The 23,332-nt window shown below is 47.1% G+C and overlaps 1 protein-coding gene and 2 pseudogenes across 2 annotated transcripts; 1 reads left to right on the top strand and 2 right to left on the bottom strand.

The window, feature by feature from the left end:
- Window positions 1–1,624: 1,624 nt before the first annotated feature.
- LOC147202031 (spindle assembly abnormal protein 6 homolog) lies at window positions 1,625–5,897 on the bottom strand. Its single transcript, XM_086115710.1, has 13 exons — window positions 5,720–5,897; window positions 5,019–5,098; window positions 4,833–4,937; window positions 4,033–4,201; window positions 3,781–3,853; window positions 3,502–3,638; window positions 3,234–3,425; window positions 2,778–3,143; window positions 2,410–2,475; window positions 2,191–2,272; window positions 2,025–2,119; window positions 1,809–1,935; window positions 1,625–1,680 (listed from the first exon to the last, which is right to left on the bottom strand). Exons 1-13 carry the CDS (start codon window positions 5,795–5,797, stop codon window positions 1,625–1,627), a joined length of 1,626 nt encoding a protein of 541 aa, XP_085971836.1. The 5' UTR covers window positions 5,798–5,897.
- A 2,100-nt stretch (window positions 5,898–7,997) lies between these two features.
- Window positions 7,998–9,310, top strand: LOC147202030 (uncharacterized; annotated as a pseudogene).
- A 1,215-nt stretch (window positions 9,311–10,525) lies between these two features.
- On the bottom strand, window positions 10,526–12,108 carry LOC147202029 (uncharacterized; annotated as a pseudogene). Its single transcript, XR_015101413.1, has 2 exons — window positions 10,943–12,108; window positions 10,526–10,881 (listed from the first exon to the last, which is right to left on the bottom strand). The product of XR_015101413.1 is annotated as an uncharacterized LOC147202029 (transcript).
- Window positions 12,109–23,332: the final 11,224 nt, after the last annotated feature.

The raw sequence follows: 23,332 nt of genomic DNA, 5'->3' as shown, positions 1-23,332 counted from the left end.
TATTTTGAAAACTACATATCTGAGAAAGGTGGATGTAAGTAAGCCTAATGAAAAATGTGCGTCAAAATCTTCAGTTCTGCCTGAAAGGCGGTCATTGACGAGATGACACTCGCAATTTGGCTCAATGTGTCTGAGCCAAGCAGGCGTGTCTCGCTTCACTCATGGGAAGCTTTGGCAGCAAAGTTCACTTTGGTGACGTGGCACCTTTCTGTCCGCACAAACAAAGACTCGATTGTGGTCGGGCGTCTAATTTTCTTGCCAGCGTGCCCGCACTCGTCCTCCGGCGAGTGTCCGAGCAAATGTGGTCGTGCTCGTTAGCATGTAGCGATCGTCGTGCGCTTCTCGTCTTCTTGTTGTTGTTTTCATTTGGAGTGGGTGGGCTGCGACAACGTTTCTCATCGTGAAACATTTTGTGCCGGCCAAAGTTGTGACAATAAAACAAACGGCATTGCTCGTGTGCTCATTCACTCTCCATTTCACAAAGCAACACAAAAGATTTTTTTAAAAAAACAACGAGAGACCTCCACCAAGGCCAAAAGGTGCCAACAGCAGCTACGCGGCTAATTCGTTGCCTTCCCTTGTCAAATGCATTACAAAGATTTTAACTGACTGTCCGGCAGCCATTTGAGAGCATTTTGCCAGATCTCGCACAGCAATGTGCTGAAGGGGAAAAAAACGTCTGGAACCTTTTCTGATCATGAGTAATCAGCAGCGGATGGCGGGTTCCTGACTAAAAAGCGCAGAAAACGCCACGGTGATGTCACGTTACGTACGAAGCAGGAAAAGGGAACTGCTTCGTACGTAACCGAGAAAACGAAAATAAGCGGATCCCCGAAATAGCAGACACCGACAAGGACTTTGTAAAAACAATAATATTTAGTATAAACAAAAATCCCGCCTAATAAACAACAGAAAACGCTGGTCAAAACGAGAACCAGGAGATAAAGAAACGCGACAACAGAAAACGCTTGCAAAAAACGGCAAGGAAGATAGATTAACACAAGTACTAGTTCACGCAACGATTATATAAAGATTCCCTTGGGACAACGACAATATAACTAACCGCGAAAGGTATCGAACAATATCTATGATCTTGAGCAACAGCAGTGGCATGGCATACAATACTCCGGCAATGAGTCGACCGCCGGAGCGCCTGGATATAGCAGGTGCAATCACTGACAAATAGGCAGCAGGTGTGCAGGCGGCAGAAGTGAACGCGTGCCACCTGCTGCCGAATACGGAACATGACAGGTGAAAGGCTTCTCCTTTACCCTGCTGATCCGCTCTTCATTCCAAACTGCAATTTCAGACAAGCCGGGCAAGACCCCCGACCACGACTTAGCGGCGGCCTGAAAGCCACTTGACCTCGGCCCGTGATTAGCGTGGCCGCTCGTCACTGTGTTTGTGTGCAAATTCGAGTGCATTTTGGCAAAGACGCGATTTATTGATCGAGCCCTCGATCGCAAAGACTCTCGCGTCCTCGCACACGAATCTGACGAAAACAATTCCGACAAAGTGGGAATGATTTATTTAAGGAACTGAGAGGTACAACAACAAATGAACAATCAACAACCAGAACGCAGGCGTGCAAACAAAAACATCGACAGCGTGCGGTGCGTGCGTTTCAACTGGGAAAGTAGGCTGAAGCCACGGGAGCTTTGTTGCGTGGTGGCGGCAACTCTGACGAGGAAAGAGAGGAATCGGCCCATCCACGTGGGATGGGGCGACGCAGTCCATTATGTTCTACACGTGTCTCGCATCGCCGTGCGCTTGGGACGGCGTGTTGCGTTGCGATTGTGTCAAGTTACCTCTGGGAATGAGAGCGCCGGCAAGACCGGACACGGGGATGCCGTCGTCTCTCTTAAAGTATCTGGCATCCAGCCCGCCGGCAAAGTCGTTCGGTCTGCTCGCGGTCGCGTGCGGAGAAAAGTGTGCCTGCGGGGCGGGGAAAGAACAAAAGGCGTCAGGCGCTCAGTCCGGTACGCGGCGTCGACAAAGACGACGGCGGCGACGCTCTCGCTTACTCGGGGTCCCACCGACAGGGGGGCGTTCTCCGACGTCTCCGGAAACTTCTCGTGCAGCTGCTTCTCGTTCAGCTGCTTGTTCAGCCAGTCGATCACTGACGACGACAAGCGCGACACGCGCCGAGTCACGCCACCATGCGCTCGGGACGAGACGGACGCTCCTCACCTCTCTCGTTCTTCTGCAACGTCTCCTTGGCGTCGGACAGCTTGTTCACGCTCAACTCCAGCTGCTCCTTCAGACTTGCGATCTGACCGTCAAAAACCCACGCGCAGATGGACCAAAACGCAATAATCCACACCGACGCCCACGTATGACACGAGAGGAAACAGGCCCGTGAACAAGAGCCCGCGCGCAGCCACGTTGGGACCGGCGCGCGCCGCTCACCTGCCGGTCCCTGTCGTCGAGCTTCCTGATGATCTCGTTGCCCTGGCAACGCCGCCAGACGTCACGTCAACGGGCAGCAGCTTTCAAAGCCTCTTCGCATCTTAATCGCGACATCGTTAGGTCGGGCGCCGTCGATTCATCCGACGTCGGTCCTTTTCTTTTCAGGAGAATTATTCTCGGCGTGCACTCGGCCATTGGGAGTTCCTCCAAATCATGTCGTTGCGCCGTTTGTCCACCAGATGGAGCTCTGAATCCACTCGATCGAGATGACGCGGCTCTCGCATGACGAGCCAACTTTTACAACCACCTTAGCGGTTACCTAACGCAGTCACGCGCATTTCCTGTCGGGACTGTCAAGAAGAAAAGGAGGGGGGGGGGGGACCAACCTTTTTGACATCTGCTGCCAAAACCTCCACCTGGGCTTCACATTGTCGCAGCTGAACTTCTTTGCCGTCGACGCTCTTCCTGAGGGATCCCTGCAGAATAAAGAGAGGGCGGCGTGACGCGGCCCGCCGGCGTCCGAGTGGGCCGCCACAAACCTGCTGCTGCTGCGCCGCCGTCAGCGCTTCCTGCGTTCGACTCATCTTCCACTCCTTGTCTTGGACTTCCTGCTCCAGGGCGGCCACGCGCGCCCGCAGCTGCTCGGCCAGCCGCTCCTTGGCATGCAGCTCGGCGTCCGCGGAGTCCTTGTCGCGCCGCAGCGAGCCGACCCGCTGCTCCAAGCGCCGGCACTCCTGCGTCACGCGGAGCACACTTTTCGCTGCGGTCTCCGGAGCCGGCATGTAATCGTCAAGTAACCCCGGGGCCGCTATTGGTCGACGTACCTCCTCGGCACCCGCCAGCTTGGACTCGAGGTCCCGGAGGGCGGCCTCGTTTTTGAAATTCCTGTCGCCGAACTCCCCGCAGGAGGTCTCCAGTTGCGCCAGGCGGCTCTGCATCTGCTGACTGCCGCGCTGGTGAGCGCTTTCCAGATCTCGGCGGACTTGCTGCGTCTCCTGTCGCTGGCGCTCCTGCAACTGGGACACGTGGCCGCCACGCCGTCGTCACTCGGACGTCGGCGGCGCCGGCTCGTTCGGGGCGCGGGGGCCTCACCTCGGCCGCCCTCTCCCGCTCGGACTGCAACTCGTTGGAAAGAGAGCTCCTCTGAAGAGTCCGTTCTAAATGCAGACGCTCCATCTCGGTGCTCTTTTCCGACAGCGCCTGGTAAGACATCGCAACGGGGAATGGGACTCAAAACTTTCTCTTCGCGGCGGGGCCGAACAAAGATCACGGACGGCCGTCGAACGGTTTGATGGTCGATGAGCGGCCCGTCAATCGCCGGAGTTTGGTGCGTTTTCCGCTTCGAATATGGTGGGAAAGCGACGAACCTGCTCGGCGTTGCGGAACGCTTGGTCAGATCATCTTCGGTCGTTTGCAGTTTGACCTCCAGCGCTTCTTTGTCGGCCTGAAACGCGACAGGCTTTTTACAGATGATGAAGTCACCGCTCGAGTGCTTCCCACGCGAAGAATTTGAAAGAGGAAAATACAAAAACCAGCGCGGACGCATGTCGAGCCGATCTCGGCGCGAGCGTGCCCGCCCACCCGATTTCCCCTTGAAAGCCGGCCCGGCTCGAGTAGGCTCACCTTGAGAGAGGCCAGACAGGCGGCCAGGTAGTCCTTGACGTGCTTGTCCGAGGCCTGCGCCAGCTGCAGAGAGAGCTGGTTGATGTGCTTGAAGGAGCTGCTCTCCATCACGTTCAGCTGGGCCGGGCCATCCAGTGACGGCGAGTCACACGACAGCAGCAGCTGGAACCTGCGGGCCACAAGAGAGAAAGCAAACAACAGAAAGCCGCCGCCGTGTCAACGCTGTCGGCTCGGTTAGCCGCCCGCCATCCCGCAAAGAGAGCCGGCGGGCCGGCGCATTCCGAAAAGGAACAGCGGCCGCCGATGTTGCGCTTGCCTACAAAGAAACCACTGAAGCCGTCGCAAGTACAGTATGATTACAGCCTCTTGTGGCTTGAGGGATACGAATCGTGTGACTGTTGAAACTCGTCACCATCCTTTGTGTCCTAAAATGAAGACAAACTGTGGATAGTTGACTTGAGCATTACAATAGCGCGACTGGTCAAAGGAACAGAAAGGTTCTTCTTAAACTTTGGAACGCACATTCTTTGGCTTATTTGAGAATTTATTATTATTTTTTTTTTAGAAAGGGGGGGAGGCTTATTTGAAACACCAACAAATGGGCTCTTGTTTACACAGAAATATTTGCCCCTTTCACTCCTTATATATACCAAATGGGGTGAGACAGAAAACCCAAGCAAGGGTTATTCTTGGCCTAGTTCTACACGGGTAGTGTTTCGTGATGACAAAACAAGTCGTATCGCGTTTGAGAAAATGCAAGTGATCCATGTTGACGTCGGGAGGAGGGGCCGGCGGAGTACCTGGGATGGCTGCAATTCTGCTCCGATTGACATTGACGAAGAAGCTGCGTCAGCATCTCGGGGAACGACGTGAATTCAATCAGTAGCGACTGCTGGACTTTCAAACTACATGCAAGATGATCAAAAAAAAGCTTGGAAAAAAAAGCTCACACCGACACAAAAAATTGCACTTCTTCTTCAGCAAACCTTTGGAAGTCTTCCTCAGATATTGTGAGGCTAAAGAGAAAATGTGGATCAGCGTCATTGGTTAGTCTCACCAGAAGATCCTGAAGAGCAGAGAAAATGGATTTCAAATCGCTTGATTGACACCTCCCGTCAAATTGACTCAGCCTGTCTCCGGGAAGAAGAGGCAGAGAAGGTCCCCAACTCATCTCCAGTGATCATTACTCCCGCAGAGCACAGAGACGATGGCAGACATGAATACCTGGGAGCAGAGATGGGCAATCCGTCCCTGGACTGAACGGTCCGTCTGTCCGGATGCCCATTTTGGGACGGAGGACGAGAAGTTTTTTTTTGGAAAGGACATATTAAGCAAGGATGGAAGTGGGTTTTCGTTCATCCCTTTACTCGTCCCTAGTGGTGTCGGGAGGCAAAATAACAAGGCCAGAGAGTAGCCAAAGACTGCCTTCTCTTAACAGGCTCGTTCATCTCAATAGTATTTTTAGAGCAACATTGACACCTAGCGTAAAGTCAGAGAACATAAAGGATGAGGACGGACGCGGACAGAGGACAATTATGATATGAATAAGGATGGAGGGACGATGACGGAAGGGTACTGAGGTCGCGGACGGAGTGGCAGAAGAGGGCCATGTCTGCCTGCGAGACCACTTGAAGGAGTGAAGACAGGAAACTGCAAGGGGCAAAAAAAGGCCGCAGGCCATACTCACTCGTTTGCGGATGGCACCAGTGCTCGAATCAAGCTCAATCGTGACGCGGATGTGTTCTTTTCTGTAAAATGAAAACATACGTCATTATACAGATAAAACCATTGTGGGGGTTTTTTTTCCCAATCTTTTCCGTTTTTGATGTCATCTTTATTCATCCAGGTCAGGCCTTTGAGAAAGGATTCTCTTTTACACCACGGGTTGCTCGGTGCACTACAGTATGAGCAAGGGAACGCTCTTTTGAGCTCCCAACTTGTTCTTTCGGATGATTGTGAGGCAGGAATGGAGGAAACCATGCAAACTCCAGACAGGAAGGCCGCCGGAGCCGCAATCGAACCCTGCACCTCTGCACCGTGACGCCGTAGATTCAGCTCTATTTGTTTATGATTGTATTTGTTCAGCGATTTTTAAAAAACACGTACTGTGTACCATAACGTGACGTGTGATGACTGCACGAAGACGTGCCGTCCATCTCCCCGCATTAAATTATTTGGCGAAACGGATGAAATGACGTGAAATTCCTTTCTTTCTATACAGGGAGGAAATTGTGAAGACGTTCGCTGGCGGTCAAAATATGTTGTGGTGAACCAGAACAACAATTGATCGAAATCAGCCGTCTTTGTTGTCCTCATTCGCCTTGAAGGCTATGAAGTCGCAACCGGGCCAAATCGAATGGCATAAATCCGACCAAGCGGGCAGCATCGGTTCGAAACCAATTTTTGGGTGTGATTTTTGTACATCAGATAGCCACTGAGACCAATACACAACCAGTGGCCAAAAAAAAAACCTTTTACCAGTGTAGGCAACTTAATCTGACATGTCTGTCATTTTTTAGTGAGAATTAATTTTTTTCCAGAACAACACTCACAAAATTATATATAGGTCTCCATGACTTCCAACATTCTGATGTGCACTCACAGCAGCAATACCAGTTTTCGGCCTCTCAAGTCATGCAAATTCTTCTCAAGACACTGCTCATGGTACCACCTTTCGCACTGGGTCTCGTCAAAAGGGGGGCGGGGGGAGAGAACCCTAACACTGCAAGATTATACTGTATGTTGGGACATTTCAATCAGGATAACTCTAAATTGCTTTTAACCTCCATAGACCCAAACTCTTGCAAGGCATGCATATTTATTTTCTCTTTGATATTTAGGCTAATTGGGACCTACGGAAGAGGATTAGGGCCAATGAAGAAAGAAAAAATAAGGTTGGCAAGATTCTCACTTTAATCTCAGAATTCTGACTTTAATCTCAGAATTCTCACTTTAAAGTGAGAATTCTGACTTTAATCTCAGAATTCTGACTTTAAAGTCAGAATTCTGACTTTGTGACGTTCGTGGAGCTATGAGTTGTGGGGGCACCGTCAGCGTGTGGCGTGACTTGAAAGAAAGGACATCATGTCGTCACCCAGCGACTTTTTGCGTGGCCGAGGAGTGTTGGAGGACATCCTTTCACTTTTGGAGGAGCAGAGGGTGAGTAAACAGTGCCGTCGTGTTTGTTTCATTTGGAGTTAACGTGCTCCATGGAGCTTGTAGCTCCGTTGCTAGTCCGAATGTCATGAATGGATGCACCCAGTTTACATTCGTGAATAAGTAGAACGTAACCAATTTAAATGGGTACGTTCCTGTTACGCCACATAACGTTGTTAAAAACAACACTCTTGACATCGACCCCCTTTATGTGGATGACAGTGGCCGGCTGGAGCATCGTTGCAGCCTAATTACCGTGAACTGAACACACCTGTGGTCGTGTCGTAGCAAGTACTGTGGTGACGTGCCGCAATTCAAGGCTACATCATTTGAAGTATGTGCACACGCACGCATAAATGAAGTCAACAATTGATGAACTGCTGTCTGAATAGGGACTTTATTATCATAGTTGCATATTCTAATACAAATAGGTTAGAGTAATTTTCAAGCATAAATGTATTTTAGTACATTCTTAACGGTTTTCAATACGGTTTTCAATACGGTTTTCAACATTCAAGAGTTGTAACATGTTTGCCTGTGTATTTGGTTTACAATTGTCGAGATTAGTATTACATTTGTGCTTCATACTTTAAAATTAAGCGATTATGTGTTACGGTGATTGAATGTATATTTTTTCTATTTGTCTTGTTGTGCAGATTGACAGTGAAGTCATAGCACTGATGGATGATGCCACCCTTGCCAATTATGTCCCGTGCTATGGAGACCGTATAGCACTCTTCAATTTTTGCAAGACTCAACAGCTCCCATCCAAAAGAAAAAATGGACCTTTGGAAAAATTACGCGAAAAAATGAAAATCAGGAAAGAAAGCGGGAAAGAAGACACTTCCTCAAAGACACAACAAGCAAGACAGACGAAGAGGCAGAAAACAACGAGAAATGTTGCAATCGGATGGATACACAATGATGGAAAAATAACCAAACAAGTGAGGGAGAAGCAGGGAGGGGGTACCAGAAAATTTCAAATGTCCACAGAAGCTGGGTTGAAAGAAATTCTCAAGGAAGGAAAGACACTATTGTTCCCCGATGAAATTTCTCCTAAAGGATCTGAATTGGACTTTCAGTTTGAGGTGTGGGATTTCAAACAAAACCTCCTAACTGATGAAACCTGCCAATCCATCAGCAATATGTATGAGGCTGCAAAGCTCACGTTGTTGCGCTTTTACATTGCAACAAGGCCAAAGGACAACCACCATGATGGCAGCACAGCGTCCAAAGAAGTATTGGTTGTGTAACAAAATGCCAGTGACTACAACTCTGAAATTGAAGAGGTCTCTGTCGATTCAAATGAAATCTACACGGCATTCGACATTTCTGTTGATTCGGAAATTACTTTTGGCCCCACATACAACACAGAGGGAGATGCAGACATCACACTTATCTATGATGGTCCACCTGATCCACAAGATGTGATGACAATAACTGTCCACTACACTGACACATTGAATGATATGATCATAGCATTCTCTGAAAATGCAATCTTAAACAAATCACTCAATGTGAAACGCATACTCCCAGATAATACAGAAGAAGCAGGTGTTGGATCTGGAGTACTGAGAGATGTTCTCAGCTGCTTCTGGCAGGAATTCTATGACCGATGCACCCTTGGTACATCAATTTAAGTACCATTCATTCGCCATGATTTTCCTGCAGAAAAGTGGAAAGCAGTTGGGAGAATTCTTTTAAAGGGATACCAAGATTGTTGCTACTTCCCAAACAAACTTGCATTTCCTTTCCTCGAGCAGGTGCTTTTCAACTGTGTCTATAGTGATCTAAAAGCCCATTTTCTGCAGTTTGTGAGCAGCCAAGAACGTGAAGTTTTGATGGAAGCAATGAAGGACTTTTCAGAAGTGGACCTAGATGATCTTGTGGAAGTTCTTGACAGCTACGGGTGTAGAAAAAGAATCTCTGCTGAAACCTTTCCCACAATACTGCAGGGAATAGCACACAAAGAGCTTATCCAAAAGCCCATGTTTGTGATTGACTGCTGGAGGGAGGTTACTCTTCACCGTGTCTCCATCAGTCTTGAAGCACTGAACAAGTTGTGCTCGGACTTGCGACCTACCTCAAAAAAAGTCTGCCAACTGCTGAAATTTGCAACTGATTTAACCCCAAAGCAGAAGGAAATGATAAATCATCTGAAAAGGTTCATCAGAGAGTTGGATGAATTCAAGCTTCAGAAGTTTCTCCGGTTTTGCACTGGATCTGATCTTGTTGTAACCAACGCCATTCTTGTGGAGTTCCAGGAAATGACGGAGTTTAGTAGAAGGCCGGTGGGGCACACATGTGGAAAGGTTCTGCATATTGCTGACAGCTATGAAAATTTTCCAGATTTCCGATCGGAATTCAATGCTGTTCTTGAAAGCAATGTCTGGATGATGGACATTGTTTAGCTTTTTCGTACCCGTAACTATGTTAATGAGCCATCGTAGGTTGCATCAGCACTACATGGCTTGGGTACATTACCGTGTTCACTGTTTACGATAAGTTTGTAGAAACAAACGTTGCATTGTTTGCTGTTTTTATAGCTACTGTATATAGAAATAACTTGCATTTGGTGTTATATTACAGTAATATACAGTTCTGGGGTTTTATATACAAAAAGGCCAAAGAAGTTATACATAACCATTGGATGGTTGTTTCAACAGCTATGCTGTATTATTTAGGCCCATGCTTCTATTATTAAAAGTAAGACTTTATTGTGTTCAATAAACCTACTCTTCATTCACTATGTTTTTCTGTCTACACATGAATGTTGACAGTTAATATACTTGTGTGCAACGGTGAATGGTTTAATAACATTTTACAGATATTTCCTAATGGCTGTGAGGCACGTCGACCTCACAGTGCAGAGGTGCAGGATTCGAATCCGGTTCCGGCCTTCCTGTGTGGAGTCTCCGGCTACTTCGCATCCTCCCACATTCCAGAAACATGCGGGGCAGGTTAATGGAACACTCCAAGTAATTGTCCGTGATTGTGAGGGCAGATGGTTGTTCGTCTGTGTGCACTGCGATTTGCTGGCAACCGGTTCAGGGTGTCCCCCGCCTACTGCCCAACAACTGCTGGGACAGGCTGCACAGCATACCTCGTGACCCTTGTGAGGATAAAGCGGATCAGAAAAAGTGTGGAGATGTTTTCTATCAATATTAACAATAAGACAGCCATCCACTTTTGACCCACGTATCCTCCAGGGTCACGGGGCATGCTGGAGCCATGGCACTGTTGTTTAAAATAAAGGTTTCAGAAAGGGTAAGTCCGTGTACTTCCAGCCCACTGCTGAAAAGAGTGCAATCTAGAGAAGTCAAAAAACAACAACTGGTTTATGGAGCAAATTTGAAGCTTCATTTTCCCAAAATTGCATCAGTACACATGTCAAATAGACTTCAGTAATTCCTCTCTCAACTTAACATACAAGTCACTTGCATCCAATGGATCTGATGGCGCATGCCATTCATTTTTTCATTTTTTTTCATCACAAGGAAAATTGCCTTTTGTAGTGCACTCTTCCATACATGCAGAGACCTCTTCCGTTCCAGCAGGTTTTAATTGATCCTCGGCACTGTGCATCGCAGGGAATGAATACATGACGACTGGTCGACCTGAAGCTGTATCATGGTGCAATCTTGGCCTTATTTTGTGTGCGTTCCACGTGTTCACAACTTCATCCAGCTCATCCTGAACACAAAGCAGCATAGTTAAGTATTATATTTTCATTCGTCCAGAAAAATTATTCTACCTGCACAAGATTAAGGAAGCAGAACCGGAGAAGACTTTTATCCAGAAAATCGGCCATCCATCATCTTGAAGAGTTTGAAATAAATTAATCCAAAACTGTGCACTCTGTTTGCGAAGGGTGGACCACCACCCTTCAATACGCTGATTGGCTGTACTTCTTCCATAAAGGAAACTTTTCTCCGCAGCAAAATTGTCTGAGTGGTTTCTGCGCAAAAATATCTGCATCTGTTCGACACAAACATTTTCTGTGCCCCTGTCTGCACGGATCCTCTCTGGGCACCCACCAACGCGTGAAACTGTTTTTATAAAATAACTTGCAACCACCTTAGGGTCACTGTTTGTGGTATAGGCTTCCGCCCATAACACATACCGGCTAAAGCCATCAATACAGCCATTGATGCCAATCCCGTAGAGCTTTAATTTGTCATAGCCATCCAGGTGCCAAAGAGCATTTGGCCCCCGACAGTTGTATTGGCGCCTTCTTAGGCGTCGTGCTCTTCTTATTCCCACACCTACAGGGTCAACAAATTTTATAATTTGTCTTATTGTATCTTGTGACACAACAAATCCTTTTTGAATGGCACGCAGATGAAGCCAGCGATAACCTTGCATAAGATAAGATAAGATATCCTTTATTTGTCCCGCAATGGGGAAATTACAATCAGAATTCAGAAAGGAAAAACGCTGGGTAGGGAGAGGGAAAAAAAAAAATTTAAAAATTATTTGTTGCCTGAACACAGCAGCATTCTTTCCAAGTGCAAAACAAAATGTCCACTAGTCATGATCTCGTGCTGGACAAAAGCCAGCACGTCTCCCAGGTCTGACTGGTTCTTTCTTCGAAAAAGACCAAGTCTTTTGCATATCCTTTTCAGAGTCCGAATACTTAAAATAGTTTGAGCATTATGTGCTAAAATTGCAAGTATTTCCTTATTGCTGAATCCAAGTCGAAAGCATAGCTTGATCAAGTCATCCAAATCTGGATTTCCAGCCACTGTTTGAGTTGCACCCTCCATCAGTCACTTTATCTGCACAAGAAAAGAGACAACAATTACAATCTGACAAAAAACAACGGTGGATATTTTGAAAACATGCCTGCATGACCGTATGCTTGTTAAAGTTTTTTAATAATGTTCTCGCTCATGGTACTGTGTTAGTATACTCATATTCAGTAAATAGAGGTGGGTGTGCACATACTTCCTACGACACGATCGCGTGATCAGTGTTCAGTTCACGGTACAGTAATTAGGCTGCAACGATGCTCCAGCCGGCCACTGTCATCCACATAAAGGGGGTCGATGTCAAGAGTGTTGTTTTTAACAACGTTATGTGGCGTAACAGGAACGTACCCATTTAAATTGGTTACATTCTACTTATTCACGAATGTAAACTGGGTGCATCCATTCATGACATTCGGACTAGCAACGGAGCTACAAGCGCCATGGAGCACGTTAACTCCAAATGAAACAAACACGACGGCACTGTTTACTCACCCTCTGCTCCTCCAAAAGTGAAAGGATGTCCTCCGACACTCCTCGGCCACGCAAAAAGTCGCTGGGTGACGACATGATGTCCTTTCTTTCAAGTCACGCCACACGCTGACGGTGCCCCCACAACTCATAGCTCCACGAACGTCACAAAGTCAGAATTCTGACTTTAAAGTCAGCATTCTCACTTTAAAGTCAGAATTCTGCAAAACTTTATTTGTTGCCTGAACACAGCAGCATTTTTTCCAAGTGCAAAAACAAACTTCAAAGCAACAATTTGTGCCCGTTTACGCAAGTCTATGAAGTGCTGCTAACAGTTGCAGGAGGACAGATATAAAACAAGTAAACCTTCAGTAAAATATTTTTCATTGCTACTGTTGAACTGTTTATTTCTTTTCTGAACATGGCGTGAAACCTGCACATCAAAAGTGCTCCAACAATTTTTCCCCTTGGGAAAACATTCATGCCTATGTATGAAGGGCAGAGTAACAGTTGCGATCTGCCTGTAAGCAAAGGAACACCTTGCATGTAACACACTGCACTCGAGTTTTCCCCGAGCATCCTTTTAATCTGCATCGTGATGCGTTCTTTGATTGTACCACTTCTGGCAGATGTGCATTAGCCTTCCTGCGGAATGAGATATGGGGCACTGCCTGCACTGCACGCTGTTTCCCTTTGAATGAAACTTCCGTGTCATCTTCCTGCTCTGAAAAGTCAGAGTTGTCGTTGTCTCTCTCAGCCAAGAAGGTCATGGCCACTTCCATGCGGAATTGAAGGAACCGCATGATGTCCTTCTTTGGTGTGCCATTCAAAGTGAGGTCTTTGCGGTACAGTAGCCAACTGTTGGCTAAAGCCAGATCGGTAAAGTGCATCAGCATCCGCAGTGTCCATTTTTTTGTACGGACACTCATTCGATAATAGCTCATCATTCGATCCACAAGGTCCACTCCACCCATCTTGGAGTTGTATTCACGGATCACACATGGTCGAGAGATGGTCACATACCGTTTTAGTTTTTTGTCCCATCTCTGGCACGTGTCTTTTGGCTCTTGGGCATGTATAGCAGAGATCATCAACACTGGTTTATTGTCAAACCACTTGGTGACACAAATGTTTCCATCCGGGTTGGTAACTGGTGCTGAGGTTCCTCTTCCATTTTTTTTCATAGTCTTGTCACTGGGCAATTTCTGCACTGCAGCAGCAACTCGATTTTTCATAACTGTACCAGTTATATACATTTGCTTCTTCATCATGTGTTCCGCTGTCTGGATTGATGTGAAGAATCGATCACAGTACACCTTTGTATTCGGATGCAGAGTCTGAGACAGACGATCAATCACCAAGCCTCCCAAACCCAGATTCCCTGGTTCTTCCACTTGTTCACGGACTCCATCTGCACCTTGATAAATCTCAAAGTCCAGTACTATGCCATCTGTTGTTGCGCAAACAAAGTTTTTGATGCCAACTGGGTTTGGTTTCATCGGCAGATATTGTCGACATGGACAAGCTCCCGTGAATGGAATCATCTGTTCATCAATGGAAACGCACTGTGGCCGAGCCTGAGATTTGCAGCCTTTCAGAATGCGGTTGAGAAAAGGCCTCACCTTGCAGAACTTGTCACACTCTTTCAGATCTTCTGGAACATCCTCATCAATGAGCACTTTGAGTGACCTCCTCAGTCGGAAGAATCTGTCACGTGTGAACTTTTCAGTGATGGCAGGGAATCTCAAGGATCTAGACCAGTACATCCTGATTGCAGGATATGGTACACAAGACATCAAAATGCAGGCACCAAAAAAAACGAAAAATTTCATCAACTGTTGTGCTGAGTGGATCTCCACTTCTAGACAGTGATGTAGCATTTGAGCAATCTGCAATGATTTTTATCAAATCTTTGTCAATATACTGTTGTATGTAGTCCAGTGGAGTCCAGTCTTCTCTGTCATGAGCAGTTTCCTCCTCGTGGTCAAACGGAGCTTGATGTGGGGTAAATGTAGAAGCCTTCCATCGCATTCCACGCCCTTTATTGGACTGTTCTTCATGGCTGGGTCCTGGTGGTGTATCTTCAGAGACATTGCCTGAGACATCAGCCTCTTCCTGCGGTGTCTGAGAGCGACGCATGGGGGTGCGTGATGTGGCAATGTCACGATCTGACCGATATCCCTCGTATTCCTTACGCGAACGTTTGCGTCCCCTGATAGGCTGACAGGGCTGTGGCACGGGGTCCTCACACCCACTACTGTCTTCCTCACTGCTGGTTGGAGGAGGTTGATATTCAGCATCTCCCACAGGATCATCGATGTCTGATAAATCCTCCACGTCGGAGTTGTCTCCACCAATTAACCCCAGCATTTGCATTGCTTGTTGCAGAGAATAACGCACTAGGAAAAACAAAACATTTTGTTTCAAACCAAAAAAAATCTACATAGAGCTATTTATAAAACATGACATATTTGTTTGGACTGTATAAGATGATGTTTTCGAACAAAATCGTCCCAAAATGCAAATTCTAAACCTACTCCCTCTGTCCACATTTGTGGACATGTTCAACAAACCAACAAAACTAAGTCCCTCTGTCCACATATGTGTACATCAAGTTTAGCAGCATGGTAAATCGTCAAATCTTCTTACTTTTGCAAAATTCAACTTCCACAACACATATTGAACACTTCTAAACATATCTGAGAAAGAATCAGCCATGAAATTTGTGTTGTTTTTTTTTTACCTGGTCGACTTTTGGATTGAGAGGAGCCGTCTGAAAGTTTGAGTCGGTTGTCTGCCATCTTGATTTTTTCCATGTGCTTGTTACACTCTTCTTCCACCACAAGAGGGTAGTGTAACGTCCTCGTAAGTGGACGCCAGGCCCTTGTAGTCCAAAATATTTATGTGGACATGACGTTTTTTTTTCTTACTTGAACCAACCATATTTCAATGATGCATGCAAAGTATCATGAAGACAATGTCGATGCAAGATAAATTGTGTGTTCTTCCATTGTAAAAATCACTCGTTTTGTCAGAGGACCTGTTCCAGGTGGTTTTGCCATTGAGCACATGCCACGGTGCATGGCGAGAACAAATACTACAACATTACGGAATATCAGTCAACATTAAACTTAAAATTCACAGTGTGTAAATATGGGATGAAATTTTCTCTTGACATTTTATTTTTATCAGAGCAGTGAATAACACGAGATTTTTCGTTGTGGTACAAATCATAAAAAATGAATTTCTAAAAGCTTTCAGAATTCATCCCTGGTATCAACACTTCATTTTCATGAAGTAGTTTGAAACAAAATCTTTTTTTGTCATCATTTCTGGATGCCACGATTAAACATTTTTTGCATGGGTGATCATCATCCAATAAACCTGCTGTGGTCAGTATTTCTGAAGATTGTCTTGTTCTCTTATTTGCCATCGCCTCATGATGTTCTAAAATTGATGCACGGAATGTCTGGGGAAGGCGTTCATCAGTTCCACTGCCATCTGAAAAAAATAGCTTGTTTGTCTTGTGGGAGTAACAAAACTGTTTCGGGCGAACAATTTGAAAACACAATTTGTACAAGGCTGCATAAAGCCGGACGGTCGCTTGGTTGTGCGTTGAAGTTTTGGACCCTTCGGGCCAAGAGTGGTGTGTGTGACAAGCGAAGCGGAGGAACAGCTCACGCCCACCCGTGAGAAATTTTGGACCGAGCCGTTTTTGCCCACGGGCGATCCGAAGTTGCTCCGCTGCGGCGCTCAGGCTGTTCCGACGAGGATGTTGGGGCGGAGCGCGCTGGGAGCGCCGCGGGTGTTAAGCAAAGTGTTCGGCTTCGTGAGAGATGAAGAGAGGAACCATGCGCAGACACAAAAAGCACAGAAGGGTTTTATTGCCAGTAAGTGAGACAGGCCGAGGTGGTCACAACTGAAAGGTAGCCAAAATGAGGAGTGCAGTCGAGGAGTGCAGGATTGCTGGCGCGGTACGGCGTGGTCGACACGAGTACGGCAGTGGCGGTTCTGGGGGGGGGGCCAACGGGGGCCAGTGCCCCTGTAGCACTGATTCTGGCCCGCCCCCTGTGGCCCCCCCCTCCGAGCGTAGATTACGCAGTCGCGCCGAGTCGCCGACGCGAAAGGTGGAACCAAAGTGCGTGATTTAACATTCTCGTCGGACCCTTTAGTGCGCTGCACCACTTAAAAATGAGCGGGAAAATGAGAAGCAGTCCGCAGAGAAGGAAATTACCACGACGTGCGTGTGTGTGTGCGTGCGTGTGTGTGTGTCTGTGTGTAACTTTTTTAGTCTCCCTTTTTGTTTTAATTTTTATTTAACAGGATCAATATATAAGACATTGCCTTTTAAAATTTGGATAATTATATGCATGTAAAACATCTAGCTTCAGTGTATTTGCAATTTTTGTCCCCGGCAGGCTGGTACCATATCATCCCCTGGCTTGAATATTCTCAACAGATGGACACGGCGTATTGTTACGCTTGCAGACATTTTAGCCCTCCTAATACTGTTTTTTTCTCATCACTGTAATGTTATGACTACAATTTCAAAGTTTGAAGAAATAAAAAGTCAAATAAGATTTGACTTTTTAGCCCTGGGTTGAATGTGCCCCCCCCATCAAAACCCCTGGCCCCAGCCCGGCCCCCTCAGTGAAATTGATCCAGAACCCCCACTGCTGTGGGGGAAGTAATGGTCACTGTTTGCGATAACGTCAGGGGCTGCTCTTTCATGCAAATTTTGCCGTCGCCTGGCTTCACAGTATCACGATCCCAACAACCTAGAATTGTTATGTCGGCACCCGTGTCAACAAGGAAAATGTTCGGGATTCCTTTGACCATCAACATAATTTCCGGTTTAGTCATGGGAGAGGTTTGCCATCTCAGCAAGTCGTTTTCAGTGTCGAAAATATGATTGCTATCGGGTAAGATGTCACCTTCGTCCTCACTTTGGGTAGGCGATTCGAACAGAGGCGCAGAGGGCTTTACCGCCACCATAGCTGCATCCTGTTTTATTCCGTGCTAGTCATAATTCCTCTTCATCCGAGGAGGAGGTCCCAGTGCTACTATTATGGTCCCGCACGCGCCTGTCCTTCTGCAGTAGTCTACATTCTTTCGCCATGTGACCCTTTTTCAGCATCTGCCTTCAACAAACATTTTCTGTCCCTAGGGGCTAATTTGAAGGGAACAAACGACCTTTTTTGTTTATTGTTTTTATAAGGAGGACCCGGGTTTTTCTTGTGTGCGTGTGGGTTTTTTGCGGCGTAATAAATGTTGGTCACGTGACTCTCAGTTTTCTTTTTCTTGTTGTCAAGTCACTCGAAATTCTGTGCATAATTCAAAAGATCATTGATCAGACATGTTGCCCAGTTCAAATGATGTCTTTTGACATATGTATTGGGTCACATCAGGATGTGCTTGGTTCAGCAAATGCTGTTTTAAATGCAAATTTAACAAGTCTGACTGTGTCTCGGGTATACCGGCATGTATTTTGAACACTGTTTGCAGACGGTGGAAAAATCATCTGTAGTTTCGTCTGCCTTTTGAATGCATGTGGCAATTTCTTTTGGATTTTGCGTCAGTTGGTATGCTTTGGCGCTGTCACGTTTGCGAGGTGGTGGTGGACCCCAAAGAGCAGGCAGAAGGGAGGAGCAGGTTGTACTTGATGAATTGTATTAAAACAGAAAACTAGATCCAAAACAAAGTCCCAAGAACAAAACGAATCCAAAGTAACAAACAAAACCATGGCAGAAGCTAAAAACTCAATAACAGAAACATGACCGAAACAAACCTGACAGGAACAAACAGCAACAAACAAACATGACAGTAGCCAAGAGCAAACAGCAACAATGACCCGACAATGAGTGGTCGGGGTGGGAGTCCTTTTAAAGCCACTGATTATCTAACAATCAACAGGTGTGCAGCTGCAGGGAAAAGCTCCACAGTGCCATCTGTTGGTCACAAACCGAAACATGACAGTACCCCTCCCTCAAGGGACGGATCCCAGACGTCCCAAAGTTGTACAAAGTCTTGCCTCGCCGGGGAACGGGAACAAAAGCGATGACGACCTTCGCCTCGCCGGAGAACAGGAAAAAGAAGCGATGGCAACCCTTTGGCTGGGCGTGGCCTGACATGGACGGAGCTCGACGTAGCGGGGGACATGGGACAGCCGGACGTGAACAGGGGCTCGGCCTGACGTGGGTGTGGACGTGGCACGGCTCGTTGTGGACGTGAATGTGACTCATCTCGAACAGACACGTGACGAGGCTCGGCTCAACGTGGACGCGGACGGGGCTCGGCCTACCGTAGACGTGGCTCGGCCTACCGTAGACGTGGCTTGACGAGACGAAAACATGGAACAGCTGCATAACCTGCGCTGCCTGAAGGGGGGACATGGGACAGCCGCATCACCAGCGCTGCCTGAAGGGGAAAAGGGTGTCGGCCGCAGACGTGCTCCGCCAGGCACATGGTGGAATAGAGACCAGTCCTTAGTACCGGCGGGGTCCAGGTGGTCGGGTCATTCTGTCACGTTTGCGAGGTGGTGGTGGACCCCAAAGAGCAGGCAGGAGGGAGGAGCAGGTTGTACTTGATGAATTGTAGTGATGGGTCCAGCGACACCGATGCTTTGACGCATGCGCCGGGCTCACAGAGCAAATCACGTGTCGGTGCATGTGCTGCTTCATTACGTCACGTGATTGACACGTGAATTGCACCGGCGCAGTTTAGACTGCATCGGCTGCGTCGACACAGTCCAGGCTGCTAATTGACACGTGAACTGCACCGGCGCAGTTTAGACTGCATCGGCTGCGTCGACACAGTCCAGGCTGCTAAATGACACGTGAACTGCACCGGCGCAGTTTAGACTGCATCGGCTGCTTGGCACAGTCCCGGCTGCGCCACTTAGTCCAGGGGGCGTCGACTCAGTGCACGGGGCGTTGACGCAGCAAAAGCCCGCACAGTGTATCTAAGGAAGTGCGTCTGGCGACACGATGCCGACTGCCGAAACAAGTCAGACCTCACCCTCGCTCGAATAAAAATATATGTTTGGGCAATACGGAAAACACACTGATTATCAGAAAAAATGTGTCCGTCTGACTTCAAGCGTCGTGTCGGCTGTCATATAATAGGCTATTATTATATGAGAAGTGCTTTATGAACGTTTGTACTGTACGTCATACTCCAGTTGATTGAGAGGTCCCGCCTATTAGGGAGAGTTCCAGAAAGTGACTGCGAGTGAGCACACCGCATGTTTGATGACTCTGCCACGTTGTTATTAAAAGTCACATAAAACGTAAACCTTGTCTGCTGACCATCATTACATCAGCTAGGCTAGCTTAGCTGTTGTAGTTCAAAGCTTAATATGTGGCGTGGGTTGGGTTGCAGCCGCGAGTACGTACGCGCGCACAGCAGAGAGCAGCAGACTATCGACTGTTGAGACGCGCTTTACTCAAGTGACGTTGCTACAGTACGTGCATATTATGGAGCAGCTTCCGGACAAACACAAATTGTCCGCCGTGTAGAGCCATTTTGATCTCCTTTTGGAGAATAAGGTATTTATTAAAATCTCCTTGTCTCACCAAGTGCCTCTCGGATTTTTGACATGTCTTATTCCATTGTTTGTGTGTGTGTGTGTGTTCTCCACAACAGGGGAAATAGCATGCATTAAACGCAACAGACTGAAATTTAAAACACTGGAGCATCTTATTTTTCTAAATCAAAATTTGTGAAGACAAAGCCCACAAGCATCCTCATTCACATGATTCTCACATTATTGAAACACATTGAATGATACAATATGAATGCATGGATGTGAATGATATTGTCAAGGGTCAAGGTCATCTTTATTGTCAAATATGCTTTATGTATGACATGAAGCATAGATGAAATTTCTTCCTCTCAATCCTCAGTGCATATATGCATGCAAACATGCTGTGCATTAAACACACACAGCTAAGAAAGGATAGCAGCTACACTGTATAAAAAAGACATGTAATCTGAACAGTATAGACAATATAAACAGCATAAACAACAACATAAACAATGGCGCTTGTGGCTATTGTGGGTAGAGTGAGGTAGTGCATTGTATACACTTCATCAAATCAGTTTGTTCAGTCTGTCAAGTGGGTTGGCTGCAGGGATTTTGAAGGTCCAGCAGGTGGCAGTGGTCAGCGACACAGTATCAGCACAGTATCAACACAGTGTGTCATTGTGTCAACACGCCTCATGAGGCCTCATGGACCCATCACTAATGAATTGTATTAAAACAGAAAACTAAATCCAAAACAAAGTCCCAAGAACAAAACAAATCCAAAGTAACAAACAAAACCATGGTAGAAGCTAAAAACTCAATAACAGAAACATGACCAAAACAAACAGCAACAAACAAACATGATAGTAGCCAAGAGCAAACAGCAACAATGACCCGACCATGAGTGGTCGGGCTGGGAGTCCTTTTAAAGCCACTGATTATCTAACGACGAACAGGTGTGCAGCTGCAGGGAAAAGCCCCACAGTGTCACCTGTTGGTCACAAACTGAAACATGACAGGCGGAAAGTTCCATAATTTGGTCAAGGGGGCCCCCTACCTGCGTGAGTTCGTCATAACACAGATAACCTCCCGCATCTTTTTTACCAATAAAAGAGCCAACGACTGTGCCGTACTTTGATCCGGTAGTTAACGCTGGTGAGATGCTGAACTTGCTCACATTAAGCCTGTGGTTGTGGACTCGATCTGCTATTTCTCTCACGAACTGGTCCGGATCGTCCTGCGGTTTAGGGAGTGACGTGGCGATGTCTCTAAATTCGGCTGGTGTCCTCGGCTGGTAGACGTACAGCGATTCTTCTTCCGGCCCCGGTATTTGAACCATGGGGAATGCTTGGAAAGGGTAACTTTCGAATCTGGGTTAATGTAAATTTTGCACTAGTGGAGTGGATGGGTCGAGGGTGTGCTTCCACTCACCCACTGTACCTTTGGCGCGCGTTTGATGTTGATGTCCAGGGGTTGGGCCATCCTGCGGTTTGAATGGGTAATCTAGACTCCAATTATGTGCGGTAGTTTGGCCGGGGGGTGTTACGGGAGTTTGATTTGTTCCCCAGGACGGAGCGGGAACTGAATTCTGTTCTCCCGTAGGTCGCGAATGCGGGGACAGAGACAGTTAAGCTCCCCCGTAACGGCGGCCGCTGGAGCGGCAGGGGTTTGCATCGCAGCAGTAGCTGTAAATAAATCCTCATCCAGCTTTCTACGTTTGTCTTTTGTCTTTTTAGCTCATCTTTGTCTGGCCCTTTCAACAAGGATTTTACACTTATACCATTGTTTTCTGTGTTCATTATTCTTTCGCTTTTCTTTGTCTTTCAGCGATAATTTGCCTAACACGGTTTCCAATTCATCACAGTCATTAACATCTCCTGAAAATTCGTATTTCTTTTTCCACTTTTTCACGAATCGTGCTGACCCTCTGTAGTCAATTTTGGCCAATCATGTGTTTTTGACTAACGCTTCATCGTGACGTGCTGTCATCTTCTGCGTTCGCCAGCAGCCAGAAGACTTCCGTGTAGCCATGTTGTTGCTTAGCAACACCCGTGTTTATGGGCATTTTACAGAAAGTCGCTATGTAGTTCCGGGTTGTTATCCAAAAGGAAACGGTACGTGCCCGCGCCGGAGTAAACAATGACTATAATTTCGGACTGAACTGGTACGTAACCGCGCCAAGTGTATATGGGATACGTTACCACAATAGAGTGATCCCCAATCACACTTACGCACAAACACAAAAACGATACGCGCAACATACACATACAACGTTAAACACAAACATACGCCAAGGTGGTCAGCCTCTGCGGGAAGGCAGCGCTTCCTTACCGTTTGCGCAATGTGAGAAACGGTATCCGAACGAGCAGATGCTCTCATAGGCATGCTCGTGGCCTGTGTCAAGTGGGAATCGAACTTCCCCTGTACCACGAGCCACGAAACGGTACTCGAGCTAGCCTACTCCTCTTCAACATTAACTCATCTAATTCCGTCACTCAGTGGAGAAAACCGGATCTGCAAGGGTTACTCCACCACGCCGACTGACCTTATTTTTTCGACAATCGTCCCGATGCGGAGCTGAACCCAGGTCACCTGGATGGTGGCGCTTGCTCGTTCCTCACGGCGTCCAGTGCGGGGCTGGCTCCTTCAGGGAAGAAGTCTCCACGGAGTCTGGTCGGCTTTGACGGCGCAAAACACGTTATCAGCCAAAGATCGTCCACCGGAGGAAGTCGGAGAGTCGGACAAGCAAGCTCAAATCCGTTCGAACAAGCGCATCATCCTGTTCGTGACGCCAAGTTTCTGTCAGAGTTTTTACTCCGACAACGTTAAACAAATGGACTTTTAGTGTTTACATATGCAAAATACAAGAAAAACACAGCCCCCGATATTTGCATACCACACCCCCGGTCTGGCCCCTCTGTAGTGATCTGATTTACCTTGGTGTAAGCTTTGAACCACAGATACGTTGACACCTTTCAGTCTGGTCTACAACGAATCGGCAAGTTGCAGACTTCGCAGATGACAAATGTCCACCTGGGCGGGACACCCGTTCCCAAACCGTTTTTGGTGTACTACAACACTTAGTCCCCAAATTGTTTATTCCCACTTTGTGACCGAGTCTAGCCTTCTTCCATCTGTTTGCCCCCTTGCTTTGACGTAATAACTGTGGACTTCAAAAGCCCTCTACCCAGACGGCCGACACCTTTACGCACAAGCATTTGGGGGCGCTGAATACGCACCCAAATGTCTAGACATGCCCAAATTAAATGAAACTTTAAACATGATGCAATTTTGCATGCAGATTTCTCTATCACCGATCCATTTTCCAATCTGCTTTATGCTCACGAGGGTCCAGGGGTGCTGCTGCCTATCCCAGCCGTCTTCGGGCAATAGGCGGGGT

The sequence above is a fragment of the Hippocampus guttulatus genome, chromosome 7 (genome assembly GCF_054856545.1).
Source record: "Hippocampus guttulatus isolate MCC_2025c chromosome 7, RoL_Hgut_1.0, whole genome shotgun sequence".
NCBI classification, from domain to species: Eukaryota; Metazoa; Chordata; class Actinopteri; order Syngnathiformes; family Syngnathidae; genus Hippocampus; species Hippocampus guttulatus.
Note: the sequence above shows the minus strand (reverse complement) of the source record. Positions and strands in the feature narration are given on the sequence as shown.

Coding starts and splice junctions, on each gene's coding strand:
- LOC147202031 (XM_086115710.1), bottom strand. CDS start 5,797: ATGTTTTCATTTTACAGAAAAGAACACATCCGCGTCACGATTGAGCTT. Junction 3,426..3,501: donor AGCGGGAGAGGGCGGCCGAG/GTGAGGCCCCCG, acceptor CACGTGTCCCAG/TTGCAGGAGCGCCAGCGACA. Junction 1,681..1,808: donor CGGCGCTCTCATTCCCAGAG/GTAACTTGACAC, acceptor TTTCCTCGTCAG/AGTTGCCGCCACCACGCAAC.